Source organism: Emydura macquarii, unplaced genomic scaffold, assembly GCF_026122565.2.
Source record: "Emydura macquarii macquarii isolate MOO-44397 ecotype Brisbane River unplaced genomic scaffold, CSIRO-AGI_Emac_v2 contig_1644, whole genome shotgun sequence".
In the NCBI taxonomy this organism is placed as follows: domain Eukaryota; kingdom Metazoa; phylum Chordata; order Testudines; family Chelidae; genus Emydura; species Emydura macquarii.
Genome location: NW_027131781.1, coordinates 24,884,517 through 24,903,881, shown reverse-complemented (window position 1 = coordinate 24,903,881; position 19,365 = coordinate 24,884,517). Strand labels below are relative to the sequence as shown.

Genomic DNA, 19,365 nt, shown 5'->3' with positions numbered 1-19,365 from the left:
AGGGACTGGACAAACAATTAAATGAAAAGTGAAAGACAGTGTCTGCCCAGAAGAGCTTACAGTCTAAATAGACAAGACAGACAAAGAAGCAGATACAAATAAGTGAAGTGATTTGCCCAAGATTACTCAGCAGGTCAGTAGCAGATTCCTAATGAGATCACAGCTGGGAGGTAGTGTTGCTGCAGTCTGACTCCTCAACTGTGTAAATTTCCTGTATATGGCTCCACATGCAGTAGAAATAAATGTTTCTTCCAATGTGTACTGTGTTTTTATTTGTAACCTCTCTGTAAAGAACTATTTACATTCAAATATAGTGTATTGGCTGTCAGAATCAAATTGTTGCTTTCTACTGTTACGAGAAATTGAAGTCAAACTACCACACACTGCTGAAGACTCCACTTTTCTTAAGAGATTTCAATCCTGCATAAGATTTCAATTTGAAGAATATTTACGTTCCCAGAACAGTCTATACAGGATGTATTTTGTGGTGCCTTGGTATATGCTGTCATTGGCTTAGGGTTGGTTTTTTTTTTATTTAAGTGTTTTTGGGGACAGGATATTAGAAAACTGGTGTTAAAATGTTTCAGTGTGTTGTTTACTTCATTTTGGAATATGCAGTTGTGGTTGGGTTTTACTCGAGCCGCAAAGCCCATTTCTGAGCCATTAGGTTTGCAGGTCTCTTGGGGGAAGAAGCTATGAATGTGTTTTGGGGTTTTTCCCTTCTTTTTAGTAGTCCGTGTCTGTTGTGATGAGAAACATATTGAGTTCCTTTTTCTTTTTACCTCCCTTCTGTTGAATCCTGATATCTTATCTGAAATGCAGCATTTTGGGCTAGGATTATAGGAGAGGCTGCCTTCCTCTCTGGACTCACTGCTGTGTGTGATGCGTCAGTGAGGTCTGTCACACCTTTTTTAATGACTCTATACTATGGCAGGAAAAAATCAAATTCCTTCCTTTAATGCAAAACATTTCACAATGCCATGAATTTGGGAGGAGTGTTCTTTATTATCCTGGATTTTATGATTTCCTTTAAAAGTTTACAATGAAATATTTTTTTAAATATATTCATTGCCAAAACTGTACACATCTGAATGTATGTATGTTCACAGAATATACACAGTATCCATGTATTGTCTTCAGGGCAGAATGAAATGAACACACATTCAGAGATTATAATAGCTTTTTATAATGAATATAGTCCTACTTTTTTGTGAGCTTTTGCGGGTGGTTCACATCAGCTGGAATTTAGATAGCCGTCCTATTTCCCAGATTTACCATAAGCTACTCCAAGGAGGTTGCCATAAGAAAGCATCTCAAATCTCCTATGTTTGCTCTCATTTTAGAATTCACTACATGGGGGGCGGGAGGGGAGGGAAGAGGGAAGAAATTGTATATAAACATCTTCATATAATTTTAAGTAGGTTGATTTTGTCCATACATGGAGATCAAGAGGTAGTTGATACTTTTGTTTTCAGTTCTTAAATTGTCATGACCTACCAAGGAGGGTGCAGATTTCATTATATTGTGGCCTAACAATCCTGAATACTGTACTTATTCCATATGCCAATGAAAGGAAGATAATTATGTGCTTTAACCACAGAGCAAGAATTTGAGAAATCAGGATACTATTTAGTTATTCCACAGACTTCCTGTGTTGCCTTGGACAATTCATTTAATCTGTCTGTGCCTCAGTTTTACCATCCGTAAAATGATGATCATGTTACACTGCTTCATAGGGATTATTGAGTAACTCCTTACTTTTTGTAAAATGCTTTGAGACCCTGAAATGCAAATTGCTACAGAAATGCAAAATATTACATTTACTTTTGACATTATGTAAATATATCCACAAAATATCTCTGGACTTCTAAATACTAGAGTTTGGTAATAGATGTCCCCCTGGATCTTTCCTTGATTAATTGTAGAGATTCTTCCAGTGAATATTAGCACACTGTTGCATGTGAACATATATATCAAATAATCTTTTAGTATAAAAATATACCAACTCAAAACAAGTTCAGCCAAATCATAAATCTAAACATCTCTCCTCTCACCTTCTGGTGAAATTCTTTGAATGCCAAATGTTGTTAATGCACTAAACTAAACCTTAACTGATTTCCAATTAATACATCGCAAAATAATATAATGCATCTGAGCTATCTTTTTTTATATATATTAAAAATGAAAACTCCAGTAAATTTCCATTCTTTGTGAGTCTTTAGAGACTTTGCCTCCACTAGGCAGTTCAGTACTAATGTATAGTCACACAGCCTTTTTTCTGTCTTTTCACTGTGTCATGGTATAACCAGACATGCTCTGCATTCCTGAATGATGCATGCAATTTGATGTTTAGTGCCAGTGTGTCAGGTCACTAGATCTAATGACCACCACAGTTGTCCCATCTAGAAGGACTTGCCTTCTGAATGTTTTATTTTTCAGTCAAACTTCTTTAGAGAGGGGGGAAAATGTCTCTTGCTGTACAAAACACTCTAGTAAACAATCTTGACTGCAACAGACACACACACACATCCACCAAGCAGAAATCAGTCCCCTATACTTCTCTTCACATACTGAGTGTCCTCTTTGTTTGATATATCCTGCTACTATACTATGGGCTTGTCTACACAAACAATTAGAGAGCAGCAAGCTGAGGTGTGAATCTGTCCCGCACTAGCTTGCCTTGGTCTAACCATTCATGTGCACCCTGCTGACACATATTAAGAGTTTCTTAGAGTGGTTTGATTTACTGCTCTTTGAAACAGGACTAAGTCAGAGTACATTAGTGGTCTGTTAATGCGCATCAGCAGAATGTGCATAGTTAGACTGTGACAGGCTAGCACAGGCTAGGTTCACACCGTAGCTTGCCACGAACTAAATGTCCATGTAGACAAGCCCCAAGAGAGGTGTAATGCAGGTGTGTTGGTACTGAGTAACTCTTACAAAGTGAGGAAGTAATTCAGTCACCATGCCTGATCAGCTGAGACTGACACCAAAAGTGTCCGTTTTATTGATATGAACACTTGTCCAGTGAGAACTGGACTTCTATCGCCCACTAATGTATTAATAGCACCTAGTGCACTGTTAGGAATAACAAAAAGATAGTCCCTGCACTGAAAAACTTAATCTAAGCATAAGAAAAGAGAAGAGGTAGATACAAGAACGATACAAGATGGGGGGCTACCCTTTGAAAGATAAGATATAGCACATAAGTACTGGTGAGATTATTTAATGATGATAACATTGCCACCAGGTAATGCTGTATTGCTTAATTCTGCAAAGGCAAGTGTCAGATTGATTAGCTGATGAATGTGGCTTGTGATTAATATTGTTTGAAGTATCACAGCCTCCTAACTAAGACCAAAGATAAATATTCTATCACTAAATATAGGAGGAGGAGAGGGCACTCTGTGATGCTCAAAACTGAGCAAACAGTGCTTTTGATGGAATTGAGACATGTTTCAAATTCATATTCTGGCCTAGCATTAAGTAATCCTTGATTGTCAGCCTACATAGAAGAGGCTATTGTTTTAACAAGTAAATAACCTTGCCAGAATAACTAAATTCAAAGTTGGTAATATGGTTCTTATGAGATCTTTATTTTAACTTTTTCAATTAAAGAGGATAAAGCATTCAAACATTTTGAATTACTTAGTTCATGATTTTTTGGTGAAATGGTAATTTGCAGTTTTTTTAAGAAGTTTAATATACTGTTGCAAGCCAAGCCAAAGGTTTCCTTGTTCTCAAACAACTATAACATTGATCACTGTGTTTATAATCTTAAAATGGGTTTTCCTTTGCTATTGCAGTGTTCTGTATGGTCTTTTTTTTATTCAAGACTCTGAGTGCTCATAAATGTTAAGTAATTCTCAGTTACAATCTATGTCTTTACTAGGTAGATTGTAGTAGCAGTATCCTTATTTTGCAGATCCATAAACTGAGGCACAGAGAGTTCGATTTTTCCATGGTCATTCAACCAGTAATACTGAATGGCAATGCTGCCAGCAGAATGCAGGATTTCTGACATTAATTTGGTGTACTGGCCACTAGAAAAACACTTCACTATATACATCTCTCTCTTTAGTATGTCTGATGCATAATAAAACCTGCCGTTATAAACCATTACTTTGGAGTGATTTAAAATCACCTTGCTCGCCATTCTTATGATAACCATTTTAATTTACTTTTTTTTTGTTTTCATTTGGTATAGTCGGTGTTAGGCTGTTGGTATTGGAATGCTATTACCTAAAGTAGGAGGAAAAGCTGTGACTATGCCATTGTGTGCAATTGGAAAGAAAGAGAGAGGAAAAGGGAAATCTAAACCGGAGGGGCTAGACAGCATGGAAAATATTCATAATAATTAGCTAAGCAATAAAACATTTAATCTTAGTAGCCCTTGGGAGTGATGTTTTTGATAGAGAACATTTTAGCATTTTGAAGTGTTTATCATAGAATAACATCATTTAAATACATTGGAATTAGTTCTGCCTCCCCCCATCAAAATCTAGTTGACAACATCACTTTTTTACTGGGTGGAAAACCACCAATGGAATGTTTTATACTGTGTTTTCACAACTGGAGACCTGGCTTCAGATCTGTATTAAGTTGCCAATAAAAATGATTTTGGTTTCAGTCTAGACTCCTATGGATATTTGTGCCCATTACAAAACATTTTGATACAATTGTCGCAATAGGTAGTCACTGCTCAAGACAGGCCCTACTACTAGAATGCTTGCTAAGTAATAATTTGACAGAACAGACTTGAGCAATTAGTGCTCCAAAGTATTCATTCTGCATATTGCCACAGCTGGGACTAACAGGGAACCATGTGATCTGCAGATCTGTCAGGTGCGTGTTAAGGAATCTTCTCTTTAGTTGAGTCAGTAGGATTTATGTTAAGCTTGTTTTAGCTGGAATTCACTTTTTGCATATCTTACACATGGGATGTTTCAGGCCATGGCCTAAGCAAATTGGCAGAGCTATGTGTGGGAAATCTGTACAACACATACATTATGATGTCTGGCAGAACATTTATATCTTTGTGGCTGATGAAAAATGTATTTTTCTATTTTTTAATTGTAGATTAGTCATTTGTTTCCTACACGGTAACATTTGATATGAATCCCATACGTCATAGCTGGAGACGTACTGAATGCCCAGTGCTTGCAGTGACCACTCATCTTGGTAGTTAAAGATCATCTGCATCAGTTTAGGTCTCATAATACAAGCATCTCATGTTTTGTTGCTGAGTTTACTACAAAATGCATTGGAAAACGTCATTCTTGGAGCAGAAAGAGCAATGTTTTGTTTTCATAAGATTTTAAAATGTTTATCCAGTCTTTATGGTTCTGACCGATAAATCGGCCTCTTTTCAGTGTCCATTGGTCAAGCAGTTAAGTCATTTGTTTCTGCATTTCCCTAAATGTACTTTTAGCAACCATATAATTATTAATGATAACCTTTTCAACACAATGGAACTGCTATTTAAAGTGTAAGGGGGACTGATTTATTTAATATCAGTTGTGGTTCTCCTGAACCATTTCTTTCAAAAGATATTCAAGGAAAATAGTCTCTGTGGATTTTGCAGCTATGGTTGGGCACTAGATTGAGTATTTGGGAGGGGGGGGGGGGATTTTCCTTGAGAGCCCATTCAAAAATATGTATTTTAAAAAAATCTCTATCAGCAGTGATTGAGAAGATTGATCTGTTGTTTCATCTTTCTGGCATTGTAACATGATTCTTTATCCATGTTCTTAACATATCACTTCCTGAATACGCATCTTTGACATGCTGCTAAAAAAAATTGAGATTAATGCAAAACTATCCAGAAATAGCAATTTAAGGGAATGTTCCAGAGGAATGAAAAAAATTATTAAATGGATGTAAAGACTTGTTTCACAAATACTTTGTTAAACCATGTTGAAAAGTTTGAGGAAATAAAGTGGTTTCCATTATTGGCATTAAAACTAATTTTAGTGTAATTATTAATTGACATAGCTCTGCACTGCTCAACATTCTGCTCACATATCTGTGTACAAATCAGTTTGTAATGGCACTCAAGGCATTTTGAAAGATAAAGGGGGGGCGGAGAGGAAATAACCTAGCCTTCTAAATGCATACCATAGCTATCAACAGTACCAATTTGCTATCAACTTGATATTTAATTGCTGCTTCCCATGGATGAGTTTGCTTGCCTATTCCTTGCTTACTTTACATGTACAATTTACAAGTCCTTCATGTGTTTATTTGGTTCATGATTTATTTTTCATACCCTGCTGGTTTTTGTTGTGTTTGAGTGATCTACCTACAATGCTGTCAGGAGAAGTATTTCCAATCTCTAGTCTTACACAAGACACAACTGAGTTTTTGTTGATCTGGGAAATCTTGGCAGCTCTCCCAGATGCTTCAGCTTGATGCCTGCAGGTTCCTCAAATACACTGTACAGATTACCTCAAGCAAATGATGGGTGTGTTTCATTATATGTGGAGACGAATATATTAATAAATGGAACATGGTTTAAATTAAATATGTGAATTAAAAAAATTCATTAGAGCTACTTTTTATGGGCAGATTTCAGCAGGTACTTTGGTTTCAGTGCAATTATTTAAAAACTTTTATGTAAAACTCCTTTAATTAACATGGTGATCTGCAAATATAGATATGTCCCCTACCCCGAAGAGCTTATAATTTAAATAAATCATCTGACAATATTACCAAGGCATCATAAGAGAAACCAAAACATTAATCTAAAGTAAGATGAAGATACATATTTTGAAATTAGAACATCAAGAAGTGTTGGATTTCAGGAAAAGATTTTGTGCTATCGTGGGAAAAGATTTACTACTGAGTTTAATTTTTTTTCTTTTTAAATTCATAATACAGGTATTTGTTTCCATCATTCTTCCTGGAATTAGGCTGAGCCGCTAAAATTAACTGTAATTTTCTTTCTTCAGCTGTAATTAACTTTCTTTGAGTATTAAGCCAATGAGAGTGCTGCTAAGTGCAATTATGTGGGTAAAGTTTTCAGAAGTGCTTAACTGAGCTAGGAATCTAAGTCATCTTGGAATGGAATTTAGACTCCAAACCCACGTAGGAGCATATGAAAATGTCACCTTGTGGCAGTGGAGCAGTCAGGGATGGACCACTTCAGAAGACATTTGGCTGACTGACGTGGCATCTGTGCAGTACAATACAACTATGTTTTGGATACTTGCATAGCACCCTTCACACAAACTGAATCCCAAAGTACTTAATGGAGTTAAATAATAAAGTAACAGAGATAATAGTAGAAGGAGAGGAAATAAAATCTGCAGAGGGGGAAAATATGTTTTCAATTGGAATGTAAAATGAGATTGAGAATCTTCAGATATGCAGGGAGAGTATTCATGATTACAGAAGCCATACAGAAGCTGCCATATTTTCATCCAAAATGGCAAGATTGTTTTGAGGGAGTATAAAGGGTGTCAGTGATTAGGGCCTCAGTCCAGTGAAAGACTGAGGCAGGTGCTTAAATACAAGCTTCAGAGGAGCCCCTTTCACTTAAATGGGACTATGAACATTCTTAAGATTAAGCATGCATTTAAACTCTTAGATGAATGCTATTCCCCTGCTTTGCCCCCTTTATCCTTTGGTACCAGCCATACACCTACAAGTACATGGTGAAGCAATGTAAGACCATGTGCACTCACATCTCTCCTGGGTTGCTGCAGCTCTTATTTGCCCGAAGAATAAGGACCCAAGTCTGGCCCAAGGTCTGTAAGTAATCCACAAAGACATAAGGGGGAAAAGCGGATTGGATTCTGAAATGGATGAGAAGCTAGTGGAGTTGTTTGCAGATGGGAATGTTGACTGCGCTACGTAGTTTGTCTGAAAAGAGCCAGTGACATTCTGTGCATGCCAGTATTTGGAGGGGTTGTTCAGTTTGTTGTATTTCAGTTTATATGACTCTGCAGCAAACACACACCTATCCCAGGTTCTGGGTGCCTTAGACAATCTCTTCAAATTACTCTTCTTAAAGTAAAAAGATTCTCATCACAGTACTCCAGCAATAACATCAATGTCACTGGAATTTAATGGCCATGATAGCTACACCTGCCCTTTCCCCAGAAATTGCCAATGTAGGCAAGGGCTGAGAGGAGATTTTAAAAAAGTTGGGAATTTGAGCAGAGGTGGGACTACCTGGCAGTTATAGTGGCCATAGGCAGAATGGCAAATGAGATATGTGGGGAGGAGTTACAGTTGTTGCCAATTTCCCAGTCAGTGGAGGGAATGCAAAGTCTCAGTCAAAGGAGGAAGAGAAGAGAGGTGGAGACTTATGTGCTGTGGTCCTTTGACCCAAGAAGAGCATTTCAGTCTTTGAGGCTTTGCGTGTGTGATCGTTTCATATTAAGTAATTCTGATCATAGACTTTGTCACATTCTGTAGTTCTGATCAAAGCAAATATTCCAGGCTATCAGCCAATGACTATCACTTCTAGCTACTATACCAGAAAAACAGTGGGTTTTTTTGTTGTTTTTTTTTTAAGGTCTGAACTTCCAATATGAATGTGATACAAAGCTTAAACTAACCTTTACGTGTGGTTGTAAGTGTATTGTATATAATGCGTTAGCCATTGTTGTCAGTTGTTTAAGAAATGGAAACTAGGAGAAGAGAGAGTTCTGCTGTGTCAAGACTGAGACAATATTTTGTTGACAGTTTTCAGATTTCGAATTTAAAATTAAGCTTCTTTGAACAACACTGTCAATAGCCCTGACTTTTAGTGACTGCGATGATTTGCTGTCTTGTTTGTTGTTCATGCAACTGTAACGTTATTTTATTCTGTGGATGTGTCTGTAGCTTTGTCCTTGCCACTCATGACAGAAGTTCATATCATCCACCAACACTGCAGTTGTCCCTCTGTGCCTCTGGTGCACAACAATCAGTTACTTCCTCCTTCTTCCTATTGATATCATAACTGCATAAAAACATTTTAATAGTATATTCTGTACCATTAGCTAAAGAGCGAGGCAAATTTCTGCAAATGTTAATAATTCACACCAGAGCCTCTACTAAAGTGTCTATAGTTAAATGTAAAGCCTGAAAAGTGCTGCAAGCTAAATATCAGAGTTGTTTCTAGTTTATTGTAAATACCAGTTTAATCCCAATTTCAAAGAACGTCAAAAACATCTCCATTATCCAAGCAATCATAATGACAGACAGTTCAATGAGTGCTTGTTCAGATGTTGCTGCAGTAATATTTAGGACATAGTGATTAGGCTCACACATGGTTAATGTAAAATAAAGTACAAAATTATTTTCAAAAAAACTGTGAAGGTGCAATAATACTTCACAGCTTGGAATGTGGACAGTTAGTGAATTGGACTTTTTGCTTGTGGACTCCTGAGTCTAGGGTCCACATTGTAAAATGTCAAGTTGGCACATCAGATCATGGGGGCCCTCGGGCTTTTCTACAATATGTTTGTAAGAGTGGTTGGAATATGTGTAGTTCCCTAACCACATTCTTGGAAATGGCTGAACCATTTTAGATGGAACTTCCAAAAACAAGTCAGCCTGAATAGTTTAAGTTGTTGGCAAAGCTGTAAGCAACTGAAAAACAAATCTTGTAATGGAAAATGTCAAGCAACTTTACCAATAAGTGCCTGCACAGCCTGTAGTACTGCATATAATTGGGCTTCTCCCACACAGAATATTAGCACTAGATTTAGTGGAGGCTTGCATGGATTGCTTTAATGGGATTTAGCACTGAGCTATTTACATACAGTAGCTGCTGATATTAACATGCATCACATTACACTTATCCACCTTTTAACATATTAATCCAAGAGATTTGTCCCAGCTTTGGTACAGATGCATCACATATGATGATATACAAGATGATCTGTAACAAAGTTTACATAGCATTCTTCATGCCATGAAGCAACATTAGGTATGGTATTGTTAATACCCTTTAAAATGTTGTCATTAAAAATTAATAATAAGTACCAATTTGTTGTTGGAGAGAAATACCTGATTTGGGTGGAATATAGAAGCACCTTGGGAAAAACACAACCCTCCTGTCTAAATTTCATGGGAAGGATATCACTGCATCACATGCATTGACTGTATTACAACCTAAATTCTTTCAGATACCAGTAACATGGTACTACGAAGCCCGTAGATGATGCTGTAGTTTGATACGTGACTGGAAGCCTGCTAACCTGTCTCATAATTTGCACATCAGAACTTGCAGTGCCTCTTTAATGACCTTTATATCATCTAAAGATTGCTTTTTATAACTGAGTGAAAATTAATACTGCATTTTAACAAAATAAAATAAAAAAATCAGGTTTGAATGTACTGTTGAATAGCAAATGGAAGGTGATTTTTTTTCTTTCTTACAAAAAATGAAAAATATTGTTGGGCACTGATGTGTCCTCTTGTGAGTTGATATTTTATCCTCAATTCTCACCCTTCCCTTTCCCTTGCCACTTCCATTACAATGGAGATTTGGTCTGCTTTCTCTACAGTGACGTGTCTTTTAATATTTCCCATTAGTTTTCAGTAGTTACCTTTTGCCTGCATGTCAGCCTTCAGTTTAATGGCCTTTTTTGTGTGTGTTCATTTTGTTTTATTTCCCATCGTGGTTTTGTTTATTTCTTTTTTTTTTTTCTGTTTTCTTTTTTTAAACCGTCTTGATGTTTGCCCTTCATAATCCCCAATGTTTGCACATGACAAGATGTTGCCATCCCAACATTACCTCCCACTTCACTGACCAGTGCCACTACTGACCATCTAGCACCAGCCACAACTGGACCATTGCCTTCGGCCCCTCGGGATGTCGTGGCCTCCCTCGTCTCTACTCGCTTCATCAAACTGACGTGGCGGACACCAGCATCAGATCCTCATGGAGACAACCTCACCTATATAGTATTCTACACCAAGGAAGGTATAAACAGGTAAAGACCTATGCTTGTGAATTGGATTGAATTCCGTTTTCTGCATCCTTTCACAACTCAAATACTGTCCCTTCACGCTAGTTTCTAATGGCAAACCATAAATGTACAGTGGCTACATAGTGTCCAAAAGCTTAAGGGTGAGAAGGGCTGCGGAAGTTTTACTGGAAACAATTAGACTTGGCAGTCTTTGATATTTTCAAGGGACAAGTAAAATATAGTTGAAAAACAAACTTTTTGGAACTTTTGAAACTGAATCATGTTCATGAAGTGGGTATCAGTCAGCCTGGTTTTGAATCATTGCAAAGGGTCAGCTGCATACTTTGTGCACGGTGCTTAATAACTAAAACTGGTTGTGGCCTTTACCGCCACCTATGGGGATGCTGATAGTGCTGAAAACTCTTGTACCATATTAGCCCTTAAACAGTCAATAGACACCACACCACAGTACCTGAGATTCAGCAGTTACTTCATGTTCTAAAACTAGGGACATAGTGTCAGATTCCAGATACTACAGCGTGGCAACTGTTGCTGAATGGTGACTTTTTCATCAACAGCAATTGTCATAGTGCTGATTATTAACGAATCTTGTGTTGGCACAATGCTCCACCCGTTTAATTCAGTCCATCCAGCTTTCTTAGTGATAGGCTCTGCTGCTGGAATGGCAGTCTAGCATCACCATGAGATGAAAGCTCCCCTATTTGATAAACAGGAGTTAATGCTCAGTTTAAGCCGTGCTGGGATATAAAATGGCTTTAAGTTGTTACCAATTGTCTTGATAGGATATAGGTCAGATTTTATACAATTTTATAGCCCCACAACCTGAGTCCGGTGATCCTGAGTCAGCTGACACAGGCCAGCTGTGGGAGTTTTATTGCAGTGTAGACATACCCCATGTGGGGTGAGCACAGCCACAGTCAGCATTCTTGCAGGCTGTGCCACTAATTTCTTTGCATAAGTGTATTCTTCTGCCCAATAAAGATAACAATGTCTACCTACTTTACAAAGGTGTTACGTAATTTAACATTTGTAAAGTGTTGTGAAACCCTGAGATGAAAGGTGGACTTGGAGAGCAGTGTACTTATGGCTAGAAAATTTTTGGAGCTTAAATAAGAAGCTAAGAGAAAAATGTAGTAAATCAGATTGAAAGTGAGTAAGATTTGACCATCATCCTCTCTAAATGCAATGCCTTCTCGTTAAAAACAAGTGTGGTTGTTATTTGCTTTATCATAGTCAAATTAGGCATGACCTGACAAGTTGCTAGTGTTTCCAGTTTAGGGTGAATTCTGATGCTATTGAACTTAATTAACCAAACAATTGTTCAAATGCATTGTTTATTAGGGGAATATATTAGGTAACATTGAAGCTAATTTTCCATTCAAAGCCTGAAGCTAGTCCTCCATTCAAAGCCTGACTTTTGTCATGCATACAGTCACTGTACCTAAACCAATCTGCTTGAAATTTCACAAACAAATCCTTTTGTAGGATTTTAGGAAGTATTTGGGAGATATGGGACAAAAAATGTGATCAGCTCACATCTTGAATCAAATTAAAATTAGAAAAAGGTTTGGCATAGAAATACCAAGTTTGTTTTAGAAGGATACTGTCAACTTGAAATCTAATCACATATTTTAAAAAGTGAGTAAGAACAGAGATTCTCAAGTGAGCTGCATGGACTGCTGATGGTCTTCAGAGAGCTGACTGGTACTGGCTTCTCCAATACTGCAATGAAAGATACACTAAGGCTGGGGTGTTCAAAGAGACCCAGGGAATCAGGCACCCAGCTTCCACTGAATCCCCTTTAAGTCCCTTTGAATTTCAGTCTTAAGGTACTTTACTTTTCTATATAAGGTGATTTATGAGACAATCTCTATATTCAAATATGGTACACACTAAAACATTGAAAATTTCTAGCTAAGGCTAATTTCAGGTATTAGTTTGTTACTGAGTCTCTTCGTCATTTTATTGTGATTTGCAGTCACATTTTCCATTTTTAAATGTTTTTTCTTTCCATTGTTGTAGGGAAGAGACTCAAATAGGGGAAAATAAAATAAACTGAAAAATGGGGAGAGTTTTTCTTGAAACTCTGTTACAATAATCTTTAGATATTCTAATAAGATGCTAAAAAAAAATCAGACAGAAAAGTGGTGAAGTTGACATTTGGCATCCTATTAACCTTTTTGATGCAGACTTGCTCCTTTGACTAGTTGTAGGGGTTTGTGGCAGAATTGTTTACTAATCCAACTTTTAAAAAGTTAAGAAAATGTTACAATTACATAGTTAATTACTCAAAAATCAGGACATCCCAATGTAAAGGTTGCATGTGCAAGGGTAATTGTCCCCCTTACATATCTATTATGAAACATTCTTTAATTTCATGATCACTTTCTGTTTAAGTAAAACAATATCCTATATTTTTTCTTAAGTTTTAAGTGCACATGAATCATCTTGTAATATTTTTATATTCCTGTATACTTGTACTATTTTCATTGTCGTCATGAGCCAGTATATCTTTGCTTTATGGCCTGATTTTTAAAGGTATTGGAATGACTTTGGTGGAAATATGCAGTGTAGTTGTAGCAGCGTTGGTCCCAGAATATTAGAGAGACCAGGTGGATGAGGTAATATCTTTTATTGAACGAACTTCTGATAATGTGAGAGACAAGCTTTCGGGCCACACAGAGCTCTTCTGACCTGACCTCACCCACCTTGTCTTCAGTGGAAATAGTGCTGCAGACTGTAGCACTTTTGAAAATCAGGTCATGAGGTGTTTTTTCTACCAGATATGTATATTAACAATTTAGAGCCATATTCTGATACTCTTGATCATGCTAAGTAGTGCCTTACTCTGCTGCTAATCCCATTCATTGTGACAGTATGTGATCATGTAATTAAGGACTGTCTCTCTGTGTGTATACACAAAGGGACAGTTGTGCTTGCAACCTCAACATTGTCATTTCCTGACTTCTGTGTGACTAACAGTGAAAACTGAATGTTCTTCTCACATGGCTATTTAAATGGAATTCCTAGAGGAAAAAGAGGGGAAAAACTGATAGAAAAAATTCCATAATGTGAAACTGTTTGTCTAGACACCACTGGAATACCTTGTCCCACACAGCTGACAGACCGTAACTGGCTGTGCAGCTCTTCCTTTATACAAGATGGTTCCTGTTGAATGCCCCATCCACTAATGATTTACTTTCACTGAATTTCTCTGTACAGTGAAATGAGCCACATGTAGATATGGCATGACCTACGTTTGCTCGCTTTATGAGCTTAATGAGAAGACTCTGCAAAATATACTTTTCATGATCAGAGTATGATTTTTCACGGCAATGCTCGGGCACTCCTCATGAGCAATGATACCACACCAAATGTCAGCTTTCACCTGCCAGCTGCTTCATCTGCAGAGGTGTTCAAAATGAGGTTGCCAAAACAAAAAGTGAAAGTTTATATTTTCCATTCTCCTCGTATTCCACAGCAGCCGACTCAATTTTCATCGCTTTAAAAAAACGTCTTCAGGCAGAGAATAAATTTAAAAAGGAGAGCTGAAAGTTATAGAAAATCATAAGCAACTGAAAACAAGGAGCTGCAATGCAGCTACTTATGCAGACAACTATTGTGGCTCTTTCACTACACCTGATATAATTACAAAGCAGTTTTTGATATTATAAATTCCACATGGCCCAAATACAGACACATGCAATGTGAAGGGGTAGTAGATATGGGAGGCTGTCTTGAGGGGCAAGCAATAGAGCACCTTGTGTCACATTTTATGCTAATTTGTGAGTGATCAGAGAGAGACAGATGGAGGCAGTGAGCAGTTGGGGCCTATCTAATGGTCTAAGAACTGTTCCCCAGATAAATCCACTAAACCTGTAAGTGCCTCCCTTCTAGTGTACAGTGTTTCTTTTCTAACAATAGGATATGGAAGCAGAAAGAAGATGCTAAATTGGGAAGAGAAGCTGTGTAGGTATTCATAGTTAGACTTTAAAACACACACCCACAAGTATGTAAATCTGTAGAAGCCATCTTTCCTGCTTCTATATCCTACCCACAGAACTGAAAACCAGAGGTAACTGGCCTCGAGACATGACCATGGTCTTCATCTCACATCAGTGACTTGAATATGGAGAAGTGACCTGTTTTCATTGATGGATTTTACATTTAAATTATGCCACATGACTTCATGTTACTATGGGGGGGGGGGCGCGGGGGGCGGGGTAGCAAGTGTACCCACTGCAGGTAAACTACTGCCTGCCTTAAAAAACACTTAGTCATACATGCCTTTTCATCTCTTCACTAAAATGACCTAATTCAAATTAGTTTTCATATGTGTGTGCAAGGTTTCAAGTGCAGAAGTATTTTTTCATACTGTGAAACTTTGCATAGACATCTAGCTACTATGTCAGGGCTACAGACTGCTTAAGAGCTGGACCATAAATTAGATAGCTAAGATACAAGATAGTGGGATAAATTGCATGTATCAAATACATGAACAGTACTAACCCCATCTACTCCTGGGTTCAACTCCACAGATTCCAAACTGTGCAAATAACCTTTCCCCCCTAATTTCTCCATCAAAATGTCTCCAGGTGGGTACAATGGATAGGTCTGCAGGGAATGGAGATCAGGCAGAGCTAGAGTGAGTTGCATGTTTCAGAAATACTTTCCTAATATTTGTATTCTTGTAGCCTTAAATTTGAATTTCCAGGCTAGCATTTGTAGCTTTTTTGAGAAAATGACAATATTCTCTTGAGGGCTTTTTTTCCCCTGAAGTAATTGATAGCTATATGCAACTTTAACTCCATCTTACAAAGCTGTTTGTCTGGGAATTTAGATGGAGTGAGCTAGGATAGCCTTAATGTTCTGTTGGGTAATATAGTTATTCATATCAAACATCTGTTATGTTACTATTATGTGTACTTAAACACATTGGAGCTCATAAAAGGTATTCAAGGCTCCCTAAGAAAGGGTATAAATGAAAGATTTATGTAGCACTTAATTAGACTTATCTCAACATATTTTTAACATACTATTTTGATGGAGGGCATGGTCCCTATTATTACTGAAAATTATAACACTTTGACATATCCATTTAATTAATTTCTGGGACATAAGTGTTCCCTTTCCATTATAAGAATTTTATTTTTGTAATTTTGTAAAATAACTTGTGTTACATTTTTAGGTAAAACTACTGAGTACATTTACATTTGGGTGATAAAATGTGATATATTTTGCATGTTAATGAGATATTCACAGGTATTAAACAACATTAATCCTATTACACTTGTTCTGTGTATTTCAAATACCAATCATTATATAAAATGTAGGTTTTAAAGGGACCCCATCAATTTGCAAAATCACGTTGCCAACTAAAAATTTTGTACCTTCTATAACTGGAAAAGTTAGTGGGGGAAAAACTATTTCTCTATTTTTCCAGTTTGACAGCACATTGGGAACAGTTTCACTGAATAGTCAACTAGCTCCTCCCTTGCTGAAAAGACATCAATAAACATCAAAAGAGCAAAAAAGTATTTTTGAAATTCCAAACATATTAATAGGATGCTCTGTCAGAAACCGACGTTTTCAAAAATAACTTGATTTTTAATTTACTATCTGTCTGCTCCTTTTACACTATCAAAGAAACAGTGCTGGGAAACTGTTTTTATAAACTGATTTTAAAAACTAGTTGTAGAGAGCCTGGTTTTTCTGCAGTGGGGGTAGTGCATAATATTGTGGTAGTGACTTAGGCACAAATTATTGTGAAAACAGTTTTAACCAAATAATACCCAGTCTCCACTTGGGCACAAAACTAGCTGAAACTTTTTAAAAATCTGTTTTAAAAATTGATTTCATTGCACTGTATTTCCGTAATATAAACCAGACCTAAAGATGATGAAAGAGGGAAATTGTATGAGAGAAACTTTATTTGCTCTCTTCAGTACAAATGACTTAATTACAGGTAATCATCAATGTGCGAGTTGTTTGCCCTCTGAGTTAAAGTGCACTAATCAAGAGGAAAGAATTGTATTAACACAAAGTTAACAACATTTTCCTTTTATTAACTCGCTCAGGCAGTTGCTGATCTCTAATTTTGTAATACTGCTCTTATTTTAATTTGAAAGCAGAAGGGTTTGCCTTTTCGAACAAAACAAAGTATTTAAATGATATTTTAAAAAACCCATGCTGTCTGAAAATTCACATGGCAAAAGTGATTAATGACAGGTGATTTTTAGGCTTTAACCCTCCCTTTCAATTCTCAGCTGAATTAAACAGTCCTTAGTGCCGTACTCCCACACTACATGTAGATGTAGCAGCATTTCTGCTGTTATGTAGCTGTAATTGATGTTTGCTGAGTTTGGGGGCACTAGCCCCTCCGGTTGCCATAATCTTAAGGCATAACATTATCTCTTCTCCTAGTAAGAATATAGCTTGTAAGTCACTAAAGTCACCTCCCTACTACTACTCACTACTCCCCTGTTTATACATCCAAGGATCTATTAGTCCTTTTTGCCATAGCACCGCACTGGCAGCTTACTGGCAGTTTTGTCCACTATGCCTGCTAAATCCTTTTGAATTATTACTGTCCAGAATAGAGTCCTGCACTCTGTATGTGTGGCCTGCATTCCATGTTCAACTCTTTTACAACTAACTCTTGGGTGCAAGTTATCTGGACCGGCTGATTTTAAAATAATTATCACTAGTAGATGATGTCTAACTTACTAATGGACTGCAAAGTTCTTCATCATTCTATTTCTTTCCAAATACAAAAAAGAAATATTTATTGAACAATTCTCTCTTTGCATAATTATTAACAGTTTTACCATCTTCATCAAGTAATAGTCCTAGACCATTGATAGGATTTTTGTTCCTAATATACTTTTTTTAAAGACCCCTCCTTCTTATTGTCTGTAGCCCTGCCAGCTATGGATTTTTCCATGGTGGCTGTAGCTTCCCTTATCAATGTTCTGCGCTTTGATTTATAATTTATATCAACTGCTATCTCTATTTCTCCCATTTTCCATTTGTTGTATATTGCTTTTTTTATTTCTAATTGTTTCCTACACTTCTGCACTAAAGGAGGATGGACTTTTAGCCAAACTTATTCTCTTTCTTTATTGTGGAATTGTGGCTTTTTGACTATCTAATAAACTCTTTAAAATCTCCCAATTTTCACTCACATTTTTCTGTCTACATTTTTCCTTCCAATCATTTTTGCTCATAATTTCGCTCAGCTTTGAGAAACTAGCCCTTTTGAAGCACTAAATAGAGAATACCCTCAATCAGTTTTATATATATATATATATATATACACACACACACACACACACTCTGTTTACCAGTATTGAATGCCATCAGGTCAGGATCATTGGTTCCCAGGCAATCACAGACTTCCAGTCCAGTGATTAATTTGTCTTTATCAGTCATAAAGATGTCCAAAATAGTTATTTCATATTTGGTGCAAAACTTTTGTGTTAGAAAATTAATATCTATAATTTTACAAGGTCTAAAGATGTTTTACTACTGGCTACATGGGCCCTTCAGCATACCTCTCCCAAACTGAAGTCCCCTATAACAGCAGTTTTTCTTTCCATGTGTTACAGATAGGTCTTGTTTTAGGGAGTAACTCTTCCTATTATCTAGTTTCATCTGCTGGTTTGTAACAAATCCCAACACCCTGTTCTGGAATTAAACTGTATTGCATCTTCAGCCAGTCCCTTAAAAAGAAAAAGAAAAAAGAATTCCAGCAACGTATTACAAACCCACTGACATTGAAGTCTGTCTAACCTGCACCTCATTCACGGCAGCCCAAATAAATGAAATCTTAAAAGATCAGGACCTACCTGACACCCACTTTGCTGAGCAAGTGATTTTCAGCACAGAATGAGCCTTCCAAGTGTGTAATTATAAATAGTGGTCTGTGTGGATGGTGCCTAAGTAATCCTTTTGGCACATGCCTCACATAAACTATAATATAGACCTACCTCCACTCATGTCAGTTTTGATAAGTTTTAAAGGCTGTCACTCACATCTTTATGCATCTGAAGTCCCATGTGGACTGAATAACATTGTTTTAGTGCAGATGGAAAACTGGTTGTACAGTCTCTGATTATGGGCTTCTCCTGTGCAGTGATATCACTTTTCAGCAATATTTCTGTTGCAAGCAGTAAACTCAGAAAAGCCGAGTGTCATTAAAATCTACATTTCAGTCTAGGTTGGAGAAGTCTTTTTCATCATGTGAACTTCCAAGCTGCTGGGCTAACTAAAATGGATGAAGTTTTACTTTGAGATTGTGACATAAACTGAAAAAATCTGTTAAATTTAAAAGTTAAGGGTTGAATAATTATCCTAAACTTAAACATACACTAGTGGCCACAAATAGACTCTTAGTGCTAGGCATTGTAAGAGTTGTCTAAGATCACTACATGGTGTT

General features: G+C 36.9%; 1 protein-coding gene across 10 annotated transcripts in view; it reads left to right on the top strand.

Moving 5' to 3' along the window:
* NEO1 (neogenin 1) overlaps positions 1–19,365 on the top strand; it is a 388,142-nt gene that overhangs the window by 300,305 nt on the left and 68,472 nt on the right. For 6 of the 10 annotated variants that reach the window (XM_067555974.1, XM_067555969.1, XM_067555967.1 and 3 more), the window contains one exon: positions 10,712–10,931. In XM_067555974.1, coding sequence (XP_067412075.1) covers positions 10,712–10,931 — 220 coding nt within the window. The remainder of the gene's footprint in view (positions 1–10,711; positions 10,932–19,365) is intronic. The other 4 variants (XM_067555971.1, XM_067555970.1, XM_067555973.1 and 1 more) reach the window with 1 other exon arrangement.